Consider the following 13,744-nt stretch of genomic DNA (forward strand, 5'->3'; position numbering starts at 1 on the left):
ATTTTGGCGGGCCAGTTCTTGACGTCACTACAAGGTATTTGCCATGAAAACATAAAAGGTCTATATCAAGCTCAGCGGCTCCGCTTCACTTATCATTTCCCTGTATTTCCCCACCAACTCACTCAGTGTTATGGCGAAGGCATCGGAGGACATTGATAAAGTGGCAAAAAAACAAGACACATCCCTCCTACAGCTAAAACAGACAGATTCAAGCACATCCCACGCACTCCAAACGCTCGATGACGATGTAGTTACGCCAAAGACTCCAGCAGATGAAGGAAAGCAATTTTTTCTCGGTGAACGGAGTGCAGATGAGCGGCCGATATCCGTCTACGAGCTGAGATTGGATCCCGATGGTGGGCCCAACAAAGACCGATCTGTGAGTGCTGTCACTGAGCCATCACAATCAAGTTAAAATCATGTAGTATATCCGGCTTCCGCCAGCATATATTCCATACATTTTACGCGTCTCTCTTGACGCGGGCACACCAGCTTCAAAGAATGGCGTATTCAAGACCAATTTCCCTTTGGATGGTGGCGTATTCGAACGAAACAAGTTTGTTGAGCGCAAGTGAGTCTCACGTACGTATTCAAGGCATACTGAGTTTAGACCTTCTATAGGCTTCCCAGTGACTTCTCGAAACCTATTCAAGTGGATTTACCTATCTCTCATGCGGGAGCATTCAAGTATTGGGTCGAGTACGATGGTGAAGTTCCTGGAGAACGTGCTAAAGGGAGAGAAGGTTACTTTAATATAGATCCAATCTTGCGCACCAAAGCGCGATCCCCAATTCTTTCGTCAGACCTGAAGCCACTGAGTCCTGCGCAGGACGGCGCAGTTCTTTCACCGGAGATCGTGTACTTGCCTCTGGACGGCCTGGCTATACTCACCGTTGTTTCGAAATGGATGGGCCCAATTTCAAACTGGCGAGAACATTTCACCGAGGCAGGTGATCGTGGTTATACCATGTTGCATTGGACACCGCTACAGGAACGGGGCTCAAGTGACAGCCCATACTCCATCAAGAACCAGAAACATTATGATCCCTCCATCTTTATGGGCAGCGCTAATCCAGGTACTATCGATACTCAGGTTAAGGAGATTTTGCGTGTGGCGAAAGAGGAATACGGTCTACTAAACTTGACCGATGTCGTGTTAAATCACACTGCTAGCGACAGTCCCTGGCTCATCGACCACCCAGAGGCTGGTGAGTAACAGGAACAAGGTACCGGAAGTCGCAGACTAACACTGTTCCAGGGTACAGTCCGGCAAATACCCCCCATCTGACTCCTGCTTTCGAACTTGATACTGTGATCCTGGAATTTTCTTCGTCTGTTGCATCAAAGGGCCTCCCTACACAAGTTCGATCTGAAGCAGACATTGACGTGCTCATGACTGGCCTGGCTGAATCCATCAAGGCCCATAACATGTGGCAGTACTATGTCCTAGATGTCGAGCGGGAGAAAGAAGTGGTAAAAGATGCAATAAAGAATGGGAACATTGTACCATGGAGGGGCCCCGACGTTGCTGGAAAATCTGTTGTTGCACTGGCCGAAATTGCTAAGACCTCATCCGTTGTTTCAGGTCTCAACGAACTGGGTTCGCGCTATGGCGCTCGTTCAGATGGCGAGATGGCAGCAGGACTCCTCCAAGCAGCGTCCGTAAACATCGTAAACGATGTCGATATCCTGGTGGAAATTTGGGGTCGCGTGGTTGACGTGATCAATGTCCCACTCTACGAGGAGTGGGAAAAGGACACGAAGATTGCCCTAGATCACGTGAAGAATCGCCTCAAGTATACTCGGCTGGAGGAGAATGGCCCAAAACTTGGTGAGATTTCAGCGAGGTAAGCAACCGAAAATATATCTCAACTGTATGTGCTAATGTGGGAGCAGCTGTCCTCTTGTAGAGTCATATTTCACTCGTTTGACACCGCCTGGTCCGTTTGACCAGGGGAAATATAGTGTCGCCAATAACGGTTGGATCTGGGACGCGGACCCACTTCAGAATTTTGCCCTCCCACCGTCAAAAGCTTACCTCCGGCGCGAGGTCATTGTATGGGGCGATTGTGTGAAGCTTCGATACGGCTCGGGGCCAGCTGACAATCCATGGCTTTGGGAGCATATGATGTCCTACGTAAGGATGCTTGCAGCCACATTCGATGGCTTTCGTATTGATAATTGTCACTCAACACCGGCGCATGTCGGTGTTGCAATGCTCGATGTGGCTCGTATCGTCAATCGAGATCTTTACGTCTGTGCCGAGCTTTTTACGGGCAGCGAGGAGATGGATCTACTATTCGTGCAGAGGTTGGGCATCAACAGTCTCGTTAGGGAAGCAGGTAACGCCTGGGATCCCAAGGAGTTCTCGAGAGTCATGTATAGATTCGGCCTTGGAAAACCGCTCGGTGAGTCGCACAGGTCATTATGCTGTGTAATGGGTGTTGATGTACCCATTGTAGGATCTATGGATAATGCATGCTTGACAAACGTGGAAGAACTCGATCCTCCCTTCGGAAAAGGTCCAACGCGTCCATGCATCGTTAGCCCTTTGAACGGCTCTGTGCCTCATGCACTCATGTACGATCTCACGCATGACAACGAGTCCTATCTCGACAAACGTTCTGCAGAGCATGCACTGTCCGTCGCTGGCATTGTCACATTTGGTTACTGTGCAATTGCTTCAGTGAAAGGTTTTGATGATCTATATCCGAAGCTAATTAATCTTGTCGAGGAAAAGCGGCAATACGAGATAACCCGGCTTGGCGAAAATTCGGGCATTGCAAGGGCAAAGAGATTGCTGAATGGCTTGCATCGGGAAATGATTCTTGGTGGATTAGAGGAGGGCCATTACTGGCAAGAGGGTGATGTAATTATATTATTTTGGCTTTCTTTCGTGCAGTGCTAACAGTCAACAAGTATATCCTCGTTCAGCGGATGCATCCGACCACTCAGAAGGGTTATCTACTCATTGCCCATACTGCATTCTCAAAGGGCTCAAAAGATCGCGGCGTCGGTGCGTGCTACTGTACGATTCACATGACTCACTCTAACCGATTTATAGTAAACACTATAGAGTTGTCTCGTACCAGAGCTCGATTCATATATGGCGCTTCGATCGAATTTTCATCATACGAAACGCCATATGATTCCAACACAATCCGAGGGCTTCCCGGGAAGCTGGTTGAAATTCCCGATGTTGTCGTCCCACAGATATCGCATGATGTTGCGTCGTTCTGCAGGATCACAGTTCCAGACTACTTTCCACCTGGAAGTATTCTCATTTTTGAAGTTGAAGTTCAGAACCTGGACGATGAGCTGGACACCTTCTGTGCCTCGGATGCAGACAAAGCCTTTGGCAACCTGGACCTTGTTGATTTGAACGTTGTATTATATCGCGCTGATGGTGAAGAAAGGGATGCGACCAGCGGCGTGATTGGTGCCTATGATGTTCCAGGTTTTGTTAAGCTGACTTATTGTGGGCTGGAGGGATGGATGCATCCTCTTCGGCACATCATGAAGTCCAATGATCTTGGGCATCCACTTTGCGAAAATTTCAGGCAAGGACTTTGGGCGCTCGACTATATCTATTCAAGACTGCAAAAGTGGGTGGTTATCTGCTTATTTGCATCTGGCGTAGCTGATATCTTCTCACCAGGCAAACAGTCCAATTCCCGAAACTTGCGCAGCCCGCGCAGTGGTTTAAAGAACGGATGGAGCGCATCAAGGCCTCTGTTCCTCCTTATTTACGTCCAAAGTACTTCGCCATCCTGATATCCACTGCATACAAAGCCGCTCGCCATACAGCGATCGAACAATGCTCTGAGTTCGTATATACAGGGCACGATTTCACACAGAACCTTGCGATGTGCGCCATTCAGATGCATGGAAGGGTACAGTCCGCATCCCTTGATCCGGCCAAATCTACTCCATCACTGGCAGCAGGACTGCCGCATTTCGGCACAGGATGGGCACGTTGTTGGGGCCGCGACGTCTTCATCTCTTTAAGGGGGTTGTTTTTGACTACGGGAAATTTCGAGGGCGCTAGAAAACATATCCTCGCTTTTGCGTCAACTTTGAAGCACGGATTGATTCCCAATTTATTGGACTCCCTTAGGAAACCACGGTACGAATCAGCAGTCAAGCGTGTGAAACGATTTTCATTGTTTGATGCCTTTGCAGGTACAATTCGAGGGATTCACCATGGTGGATGTTGCAAAATATTCAAGATTATGTGGCCAGTGCACCTGATGGTCTGTCGATCCTGTCGGAGCCAGTGAAGCGTAGATTCCCTGCAGACGATACCTGGGTAGCATGGGACGATCCGCGCGCGTACACGTACACGAGCACCCTTGCTGAAATCATCCAAGAAATACTTCAGCGCCACGCAAGTGGAATCGCATTCCGCGAGTATAACGCTGGTCCCAACCTTGACATGCAGATGAAGGATGAAGGGTTCGACATAAACATTCGAGTCGACTGGCAAACAGGGTTTATTTTCGGCGGGAACCAGCACAATTGTGGGACTTGGATGGATAAGATGGGAGAATCTGAGAAGGCGGGCACGAAGGGGGTTCCTGGGACACCGAGAGACGGCGCACCGGTCGAGATAACCGGTTTGCTGAAAAGTACGCTGCGATGGCTCAATACACTGTCGAGCATTGGAAGTTTCCCATTCAAGGGTGTTGAAGCGACAAGTGGGATTTGTTTTATTGACTCATTATGTGGCCCACTAACGTGATCTTTGAAGTCAATGGGCAGGATACCTTTGTTTCCTACAAGACCTGGGGAGACCTCATACAGCAGTCCTTCGAAAGATGCTACTATGTTCCCTTGAGTAAGACTAACAATTATTTCCGTTGTTGCACGTCATTCTTATTCTTAAACAGACACCGGCGATGACTCGCGCTATGATGTGGATTCTACTATCATCAATAGAAGGGGCATCTACAAGGATGTGTATGGTTCCGGCCCAGGTCGAGAATGGTCTGATTACCAGTTCAGACCAAATTTCCCGATCGCAATGACTGTAGCGCCAGAGCTATTCCATCCTCAGCATGCTCTGCATGCACTCCGCCTTGCTGACCAGGTTTTACGAAGTCCACTTGGCATGAAAACCTTGGATCCAAGTGATATGCAATATCGGCCTCAATATGACAACTCTAATGACACCACGGACCGGTGTGTTGCAAAGGGACTGAACTATCATAATGTAAGTTTGAGTGATGATTGAGTGATGTTACGTGTCTAAGCGGCGTGCTTGTTCTGAAGGGCCCTGAATGGGGTTGGCCGCTTGGATATTTCCTCCGCGCTTACCTTTACTTCGACACACGATTTGGTGCAGGCAAAGAGGTCAGTACAGAGGTTCATGGGCGGTCACGGTGTCTGCGAGCTAACAGACACTGACAGGATTCAACTCAGACCCTTCACTATCTTCACAAAATTCTACTCACCCCTAAGCATCACATCCAGACTGACTCTTGGGCTGGCATCCCCGAGCTAACAAATAAGGATGGTCAATATTGTGCCGACTCGTGTAATACCCAAGCCTGGAGCGCCAGCACGTTGCTAGACTTTTTGAAAGAGGTTCATGAAATGGCGTCATGTAAGTGAGCACGAGGACAACACGTTTGTGGTAAATGTAGGAAATATTTGTAGTTGAAAGATGTGCCAATCAAACTTTACTCCATCGTCACATGTGAGAAGCGTTGGAGAAGCACGCGAATTTACATTGAGATTGAATAATTGACTGGCAGCAGGTGGTCTGTGTATGGTCATGTTTGTTGCGGGGAGATGGCTTGTAAGTCTTGATTCCAACTTTCGCAATCAGACTCATCAGCTCGCTGAGAGCTCTCCTCTCTTTCTTATGTCTTTCTTTGGGTTCGAAAGAAGCAATTTAGAACAAGAAAAGAAGAAATTTTTGGAAGGCGGCCTCCAGGAAACCGAGGACCTTGCGGTCTACACCTGGGGTGAAGAGAGCTATGACGGGCTAGGAGATGCACTCCTTGAGGGCGGTGATGAACTGAATGATGAGACCTTTGGAGAGACAGGTGCTGTCGGTGAGATACAATCGTCATTAGCAAGGGCAAAGGAGTGACAATAATTTCTGCTGCAACCAGGCAAAGATTTCGATTTTTCAAGTCAAACCCTTCCTACGCCCATTGGAGCTACACGTGGCAGGTTCACTCCTACTGCAGAGCCTTTCAGAGAGCGGACACCTGTGGTTGAACGAACGGAACCTGCGTCGAATTCTCGTGATCGAGGTATGCGGTCAGATGCATCCAATCAGTTTCGGTTCTTAACATTCTCCATTACAGGGCTTTCTCCAGCTCCAAAATCCCTTGAGTCAATATGGGATGAAAAATCGCCGTTCTCTATGCTTTCTCGTACTGCAGGTCATCAACGTGTGTCCTCCAATTTGATGAAATCACCGTTCCCGCCCTCGAGGTCCCCAGCGCTCAATGCATACGCGGACCATCGGCCTCTCAGCCAACAACAGCCCATCTCTCATGGTATCAACCAGACAGGTGTTCGCACTCTGCAGGAGATTGAGGCTGAAATGCGGGCCGCTCAGCAGAAGCGCAAGCTGCAGGAAGAGATGCTTCTGCAAGTTCAGCTGCAGCAAGAGTTGCAAAGAGAGGAAGAACTTCGCAGACAAGAAGAGTCACACAGACAAGAAGAGTTTCGCGTTCAAGAACTCGAACGGCAAGACTTGCAAAGGCTTCAACAGGAACATTTGCTTGCAGATCGCATGCGAGCTCGTTTAGAACAAGAACAGCAGCTTCGCTTGCAACAGCAAGCCCGAATGTCCACTCCGCGGGTGGTCCCTCATCTTGCACCTTCCCCTCGCTTCAATCAGCAGCATCAACACCAACAGCAAATACTCCTTCTCCAACAAGAGCAGGAGCGTCAACAACAAGAGCGATTGAAAGAGCTTCAAGAGCGCCTCCGTATGGAAGAACTGGAACGGCAGCTTCGCGCGCAGCAACTATCACAGTTGCAGCAGCAACAACCGAATTTGCTCGCGCGCAGGCAGTCTCCTTACGCTGACACACAACGTCGCACACATTCTCCTGTCATCGACTCTCAGTACGCACTGTTCAATCAGCAAAACTCTCAGTATATGCCCCAGAGCATCCAACTGCAACAGAGACTTTTGTCAGAGATGGCACAAGTTGAGTTCATGCGAGATATGCAGGGCATCAGTCAGGCTGAGCAAGAAGCGTTACGGGTTGAGGCCATGCGTAAGATCATGGAAACCGAGCGGATGGAGGAGAGGCGCCGTCGCAAGGCTGCCAAGATCGCACACATGGTGATGCCCGCAAATCCGTTCACTTTCCTCACGCTTATGACGATTTGCAGTCTCGCTACAATGATCTCATGACACAATCCGACAAGGATTTTATTACTCGTATTCAAGTCTCGCAGCTCGTTACGCAGGATCCCTATGCCGAAGACTTCTATGCTCAGGTTTATGGCGCTATTCTTCGTTCACGATTGGGACTCCAGTCGCAGGATGAGCGCGTGATCAAATTTGGCTCCAGTGGCGGCGTTGGTCTTGGATTAGCACAAAAGGGCAGTGGCAGAAGGCAGAGTGCGATGCAAAAGATGGAAGCGCAGGTCGAACGGATCGTCAACAATGCACGACTTAGGGAGAAGGAAAAGGGATTGCACTGTACGTCTTCCACGAGGCCTTTCTTTTTATCTGACGCTCAGCGTTTCGAAAGCTTTGCACAGTCTCCAGGGCGCTCTTGGTAAAACGTCCGGCCGTAGCTACAAGGCTGCACCACGACAGCTTCTGCAGGTTGATGCTTCTTCAGCAACTCCTACCATGTCCGGTACCCATCCTCACATATCCAAAGAAGATGGAAATGGTGCCGCGCAAGAGGCTGCGAAACTCGGTCGCGAGGCGCTTGGACAAGCTGCTGGAGTGCGTGCTGATACCTTCATTCTAATGTATCTAATGTGAACTATTTACGTTTTGTATCTAGAGTGACGGCGTGGTGCGAAAGGACCCGCTCACCCAACGGCAAACACTTGTTGTGTTGGAGGGGCTTTATGATCTGGTCCTCAATATCGAGCAACTCAGGCGAGATCAGCCTCTAGAAGAGGAGGAGGAGGACGGGGAAGCTTTTGTCTCGTGGTATTCTTTTTTTTGTTTTTTGCGAAACAGCATTGACAATATTTTAGGTCAGCGACATATAATGATCTTGTCGAGCAAATCTGGATGAATTTGAAGGTCATGTTACCTCTCGAAACGAGGTGGGTTATAGCACGCTTGGAAACTGTTTCGTTTATATTGACATACAATTTTAGTGACCCCCATCCATTTGTGTCTCTACTTACCCCGGTTAAGGGGAAAAAAATTCTGCCGCGGCTCAGCCGCCACATTGCGCCTCCTAGGATGCTCACACTTCTTACGCTTTTGGTCGCCTGCTTCTCTCAGCTTGACGTCGTCAAGCGTGCAGCTATTCTCGACTCACCAGAGGAAACCCCCGAACGTCAGGATGTGGAGCGACAGACACAAGCCTTTTTGGGCAGTGTTCTGCAGAGTATTTTGCCTGTGGTTGCGAAGGCTGAGCTGAGGGTCATCACTGGGCTGCTTGGATTACTCTTGGATCGCACCAACATTGTCGTCTCTGCTCAGACCCGGGTACGAGGGTTTTATCTCATCATACACGGAGTCACTTATCCATCGTACTCAGCCTGGGATTGCCATGTTAACGTTGTTCTTGAGTCGAGTCGAGATAGTTAAACAGGGCATGAGTAGTGCGCAAGAATCCTCAGAAATACCAACGCCTGCGGAAGCTCAACAATGGTACGGAATCTTCCAGTTGCAAAAATAGTCTGCTCTAATACGATCGTTCGCAGGCAAACCATGTTTGATCATCTATTTCAACTTTTGATGCCCCATTTCGTGCTCTTGTTTCCCTCGACTCGCCTTGTTACCCAACCCCTCACTGTAGCGGCTCCCCTTCCTCCTACAGACATCCTTGACCAGCCCGTCTGGCAATTCCTCGCTGCGCTTGCACTGCACGCCTCCTCTGACCAACAATCTATTCTTGTCACCAGCCTCCGTGAAAAAGTACTGGACATCGTAACGAGTGTCAGCAAGGGCTGGGTAGCAGATGAAGAGGAGCGACAGACGAAACTGGCTAACGTCAACCTCTTCCTCCACGCGCTTGGGCTGGACAGTTCACAGATCTCGGTGTGATTCTAGCTGTGGTTCGGACCTCATCATGTATCACTATCATTGCTCGCGTCGTTAGAAAGATAAAATTACTCACGGCTTGTCACTCATCCAAGTAAAATGGGCTGCTCATTTACTTAATTACCTTAGATTGAATCAATTTTTGTCTTTGCCATAGTGTATACTGAAATGTCAAAATCTTTGAGACTGCACAACTTTTCCAATGGACAAACAACGATAAAGAGTAGTGCGGGCCGCTACGATAAATGCATACCAGCAATTGTTCGACATTCAAGTGAACTCCTCAAGACACATCAGCTCACGAGCGTCGTAAGTCAAAGAGATGGTAGCACTGCAGCCAGTAAGCTCCGTTCGACGCTTGGTGCCTCGTTCCAACAGTTCTGATGCCAAACAAGGCTTTCCCATGAGATCTAGAACAGGCAAGGAAGATAAGGAAGGGAGTTTCTGCTCTGGCAAGTCAAGCAGACCGGGGAAAAGTGGTAGTAAGGCATTCGTCAACGGCATTAAGGGAAGCATGAACAACGCTTTCTTGCGAAGGTACTCTTCCTCTGGCTGGTCTTTGACATGGGAACCAATCTCGAGGTGATTGGTCGATAGTGATGTGAAGTTGGCGTAGTTCGGGTATAGCATGACATAGCCACGAAGATAGACGAGCTCAATGAAGTATTTCTTCCACGACTTGACCCACTTGTTGGAGCGGATGTCGGGAATGACATTCTCTTGTATTTTCATAGAGTACTCGGAGAGGCGGATCGAGAGGTAGTCATGAAACTCGCGCCAGTGTTCTGGGAAGTAGACTGCGCCCCAGCTACAGGGTATCTGGGACAAGTATGGGGTGCTAGGGTTCAGGATGCCATCGGTGGTGAAAAGCGCCCTAGCATCGAAGGATCTCCGGCCTTCTGGTCTGAGCTCGATCATTTTTTGCTGATAAAGACTGACACCAAACACAGACGGAGAGATATTTTCGGGTCCACCATACCTCCAAAAAATGTGTTGATCATGGGAAAGCTTGCTAAAATTCGTAATTAACTTACCGGTATCGCAAGACAGTCATCTTGATCCATGCAAAGAACAAGGGAGACACCTCGATATCATCCTCGAAAAGTAAGCCATAAGAATCGTTGGAATTTGGGTACCAAGACTCGACGACAGCAGGGAGGAGACCGCCATGTATGACTCTGCGGTGGACAAAGACGTCGCCATGCGGCCATTCGAAATCTTGTATGACCCTCAATGTTTCGAAGTCGGCAGTCTGCTCTAGATTGATACGCAGTCCGATTCTTTCTCCAAAGTACCGAGCACGGGTCAAGGACGTCAGCAGCCGTTGCAAAGAGTGAGGTCTATGATCGGTTATGACGCTAATGGTGATTTCGGGTACATTCCAGTCTGCTCTCGGTTAGATAATAACGATGAGAATGACGCTCGTTACTAACTGCGAAGTTCACGAAGGGTGAGTGAACCGATCCACTCTGAGTGTGGTATGTCAGCTCGAGGCAATCTAATGAATGTGGTTTTACGGTAGGGCTCGCGTAGAAGAACCATCGTGAACGTAGCAGACAAAAAATCATGAATATCCAAAGCGAAGATAACATCGGGTGAAGCATCCAGAGAATCCAGCCAACTATGCAAGGTCGGAGCGGTGTGAGAAAGGGTTGAGCACTGAAGAGCGCAGTCCTCAGAAGAACAATAGATGGTATCGCTCGATGACGCCTGGTACAGCAAGACCGATATAGTATGACCAACCGACTGGAGTCTGCAGACAACAGGCATGAAAGCACGGAGATCTTCTAAATGAGGAACGGCCAGAACGAGATGACCCAAAGCTGATGTCGGCCGTTTTTGCGTACGACTGTTGTTATCCGCTGATAGAATCCTTGTCTGGTTATGCTCTATCCGAGTTGTTTCGAGGGATGGAAGGTGAAAGTTTTGTTCGCAACATTGGAGGTTGCTGATATCGGATGGAAGGACCAACCCTCCTATCTTCTCGAGATGAGTCTTCGCAACGTGCACGCCAAAAGCAAGCCAAGGATCAGAATCGGCGAGATGCGAAAACATGCGAGGGAATAGATAGGTGGGTGCCACGAAGGGAGGGATAAGATATTCGGCAGGCTCGAAATCGCTAGTCGCAAGTATACGACTGAAATTGGCAGGAAATCGGAGGAAGCCATTAGGTCCGACTGGCAGGGAAATGGATAGTGGACTGAGTAAATAGGCCTGCTGTCCACTGCTGAGGCCTCGCAAGCCATGGCTGTCGAGAACAAGAACCCATTCCGTTCTAACTCCAAACGCGGCACTTGTAAGTGTACTGTTGTAGAACGAAGAGCTTGTGTAGGGTAACAGTGAGATATTAGGGTGGTCAACGGCGTCATTGTATGACAGGATCTTCTTGAGTAACCGTCGCGTATCTGAAAGGATTGTTTGCGGGCAGACCAAGAAGACTTCTCGAACGGTGTCCGAAGGAACAAGAAACGGGGACAACAAAGCTTCGAGACCTTCAAAAGAATGTGGAAGAACTGGCAGCATGGCTGTCAGAGAGTCATTTTCGATGAGTGATGTAGACAAGTTCATTGGTGTACGCAGGACGTCGTTGACCTTGTCCGACACATCTGATTTAGAATGATTCGGCATCCAGAGCCACAAAACCGCAGCAAACAGGCTCAAGAAGAACAAAGGCTTGGTCCGTGACAGTGGTACCTTGCAAGAAGGCTGCTGTTTGTTAGGTCTTTTGTGTCGAGCCATCATGCCTTCGTAGTATCAGTTCCAGCTGCAGTGACTGTGTATGTACTTATGTTTGTCATGCTCCAACTTTGGTTAATCATCATTTGGAGCTGACCAATCTCTTCTTCTTCGACATCCATCATGGCTTCAACATCGGACGCAGCGCTGAAGGAAGAAATCGCCCGACTAACAGGTGAGATTACTTTTTTTATTGGGACATTATTTTTCACAAGCCACGCAGGTGCCATCAGTCAACATAAATCGACTCAGCAATCCGTTGAATCCTTCTCAGCCCCCAGGAGCAACGCATATTTTAATCCAAAGTATAAACCGCCAGCATTTTATAGACCTTCCGAATATCAGAAACCAGCAACAAAGTATACCCGCCCGCCTACAAAACCACCCCGTCCACCTCAAGCCTCGTCTACCCGTGACGTTGTTATCGATGGCGTGACTTTCGAATCGTCAACCAGATCTCTCGTGCGCAAAGATTGTGAGTTTGTTTCCTTGTCAGTATCTGGTCACGGGTTAGTTGCATTTTTGTAACCGCGGAATGTTCGATTACAGTGCCAAAGCCTCCATCGGCTCCACCCAAGGCTCCACTTCGGCCAATTCCCCAGCAAGTAGATTTTTCCAGAACAACAACAGGGCACTTGATCCCGACTGGCCGTGCATACAAACCCAAGACTTCGTCCCGCGCTCGTCAGCGTCGGCCAAGAAACCGGAACATGACTCTAGATAACACTCGAGGTTCTCAACAGTCCGTCCACCGATCAAGTTTCTGCTACAGATTCAACCTGATGACATCTACTAGACGCAAAAATAAGCGTATGAAATACCTGGACAAACCCTGCCCCCGCTTCACAACTACAGGTGCGTGACCAGCCTCTTTTTTCACGGTACCTTTGCTAAATCTGTATTCACCCAATACCTGTGCTGCAACAGGTGCCTGCAGCCGCGGTCTGACTTGCATGTACCAGCATGACCCTAACAAGATCGCCATCTGCTGGAACTTTTTGCATGGCAACTGCTCCAGCACGGCTGAAACCTGTAACCTCTCACACGAGCCGACCCCTGAACGGACGCCTCTCTGCGTGCATTTTGCCAACAACGGACGGTGCACTCGAGAAAATTGTCACTTTCCTCACGTCCGTGTGGGACAGCAACGCGGCGTGTGTCGCGACTTCGCAGTACTTGGTTACTGTGCCAAGGGCCTCGACTGCGAGATGCAACATATCAGAGAGTGCCCAGACTTTGCTGAGAAAGGAAGTTGTTCGACAAAAGGATGCAAGCTTCCGCACGTTATTCGTGCCAACCGCAACCGCAAGCCTCCAGTGCCAACAGCCTCATTGACTTCGGATATTGCTGCTGCTACTTCTTCCACTGTCATTCCTGGTTCTGATACTAGTTCTGACGATGTTTTGAGTTCACAGCATGTCGCGGTCGAGGATGCCCGGCTCGGGGATGAGTATATTTCTCTTATGTTCAATGAAAGTGAGGAAGAAAGCGACGACGACGATGACGAAGAAGATGACGACAACGGCGAGGAAGAGGGCTTAAGCCCCACCGATGAAGTAGATGGTTCAGATGACGGTCCATTGACTTGATTCCATTGTTATTATTTTTCGATGTATATATTACTTCAGCATATGTATACAATTTCTTGATTCTCAATAGCAATTCGTGCAACTTCACAAGATTGAAGAAACATATTTGCTTAACACTGACGCAAGCTCACATCCTGTTACCATTTCTCATTGCTCCTTTTTCGTTCTTTCGTTCCAGTGCTATATGGCGACCACCTGTATTTTTCAT

General features: G+C 48.8%; 4 protein-coding genes across 4 annotated transcripts; 3 read left to right on the forward strand and 1 right to left on the reverse strand.

The window, feature by feature from the left end:
- Positions 1–25: 25 nt before the first annotated feature.
- On the forward strand, positions 26–5,712 carry HD556DRAFT_1378680 (glycoside hydrolase family 13 protein). Its single transcript, XM_041303160.1, has 14 exons — positions 26–379; positions 426–571; positions 622–1,208; positions 1,259–1,847; positions 1,897–2,408; positions 2,463–2,869; positions 2,920–3,016; positions 3,065–3,605; positions 3,659–4,126; positions 4,183–4,697; positions 4,751–4,837; positions 4,890–5,212; positions 5,272–5,352; positions 5,410–5,712. The coding sequence occupies exons 1-14, from the start codon at positions 131–133 to the stop codon at positions 5,611–5,613; spliced, it is 4,806 nt and encodes a 1,601-aa protein (XP_041159149.1). The 5' UTR covers positions 26–130; the 3' UTR covers positions 5,614–5,712.
- A 75-nt stretch (positions 5,713–5,787) lies between these two features.
- HD556DRAFT_1378683 (topoisomerase II-associated protein PAT1) lies at positions 5,788–9,404 on the forward strand. Its single transcript, XM_041303161.1, has 10 exons — positions 5,788–6,059; positions 6,120–6,263; positions 6,318–7,312; positions 7,363–7,675; positions 7,728–7,930; positions 7,992–8,143; positions 8,191–8,262; positions 8,317–8,653; positions 8,706–8,818; positions 8,872–9,404. Exons 1-10 carry the CDS (start codon positions 5,867–5,869, stop codon positions 9,212–9,214), a joined length of 2,865 nt encoding a protein of 954 aa, XP_041159150.1. The 5' UTR covers positions 5,788–5,866; the 3' UTR covers positions 9,215–9,404.
- Positions 9,405–11,985, reverse strand: HD556DRAFT_1378688 (uncharacterized protein). Its single transcript, XM_041303162.1, has 3 exons — positions 10,645–11,985; positions 10,246–10,597; positions 9,405–10,190 (listed from the first exon to the last, which is right to left on the reverse strand). The coding sequence occupies exons 1-3, from the start codon at positions 11,951–11,953 to the stop codon at positions 9,482–9,484; spliced, it is 2,370 nt and encodes a 789-aa protein (XP_041159151.1). The 5' UTR covers positions 11,954–11,985; the 3' UTR covers positions 9,405–9,481.
- A 58-nt stretch (positions 11,986–12,043) lies between these two features.
- On the forward strand, positions 12,044–13,638 carry HD556DRAFT_1378693 (uncharacterized protein). Its single transcript, XM_041303163.1, has 5 exons — positions 12,044–12,122; positions 12,171–12,422; positions 12,497–12,689; positions 12,744–12,802; positions 12,875–13,638. The coding sequence occupies exons 1-5, from the start codon at positions 12,071–12,073 to the stop codon at positions 13,534–13,536; spliced, it is 1,218 nt and encodes a 405-aa protein (XP_041159152.1). The 5' UTR covers positions 12,044–12,070; the 3' UTR covers positions 13,537–13,638.
- Positions 13,639–13,744: the final 106 nt, after the last annotated feature.

The sequence above is a fragment of the Suillus plorans genome, assembly GCF_016647745.1.
Source record: "Suillus plorans strain S12 chromosome Unknown HD556scaffold_35, whole genome shotgun sequence".
NCBI classification, from domain to species: Eukaryota; Fungi; Basidiomycota; class Agaricomycetes; order Boletales; family Suillaceae; genus Suillus; species Suillus plorans.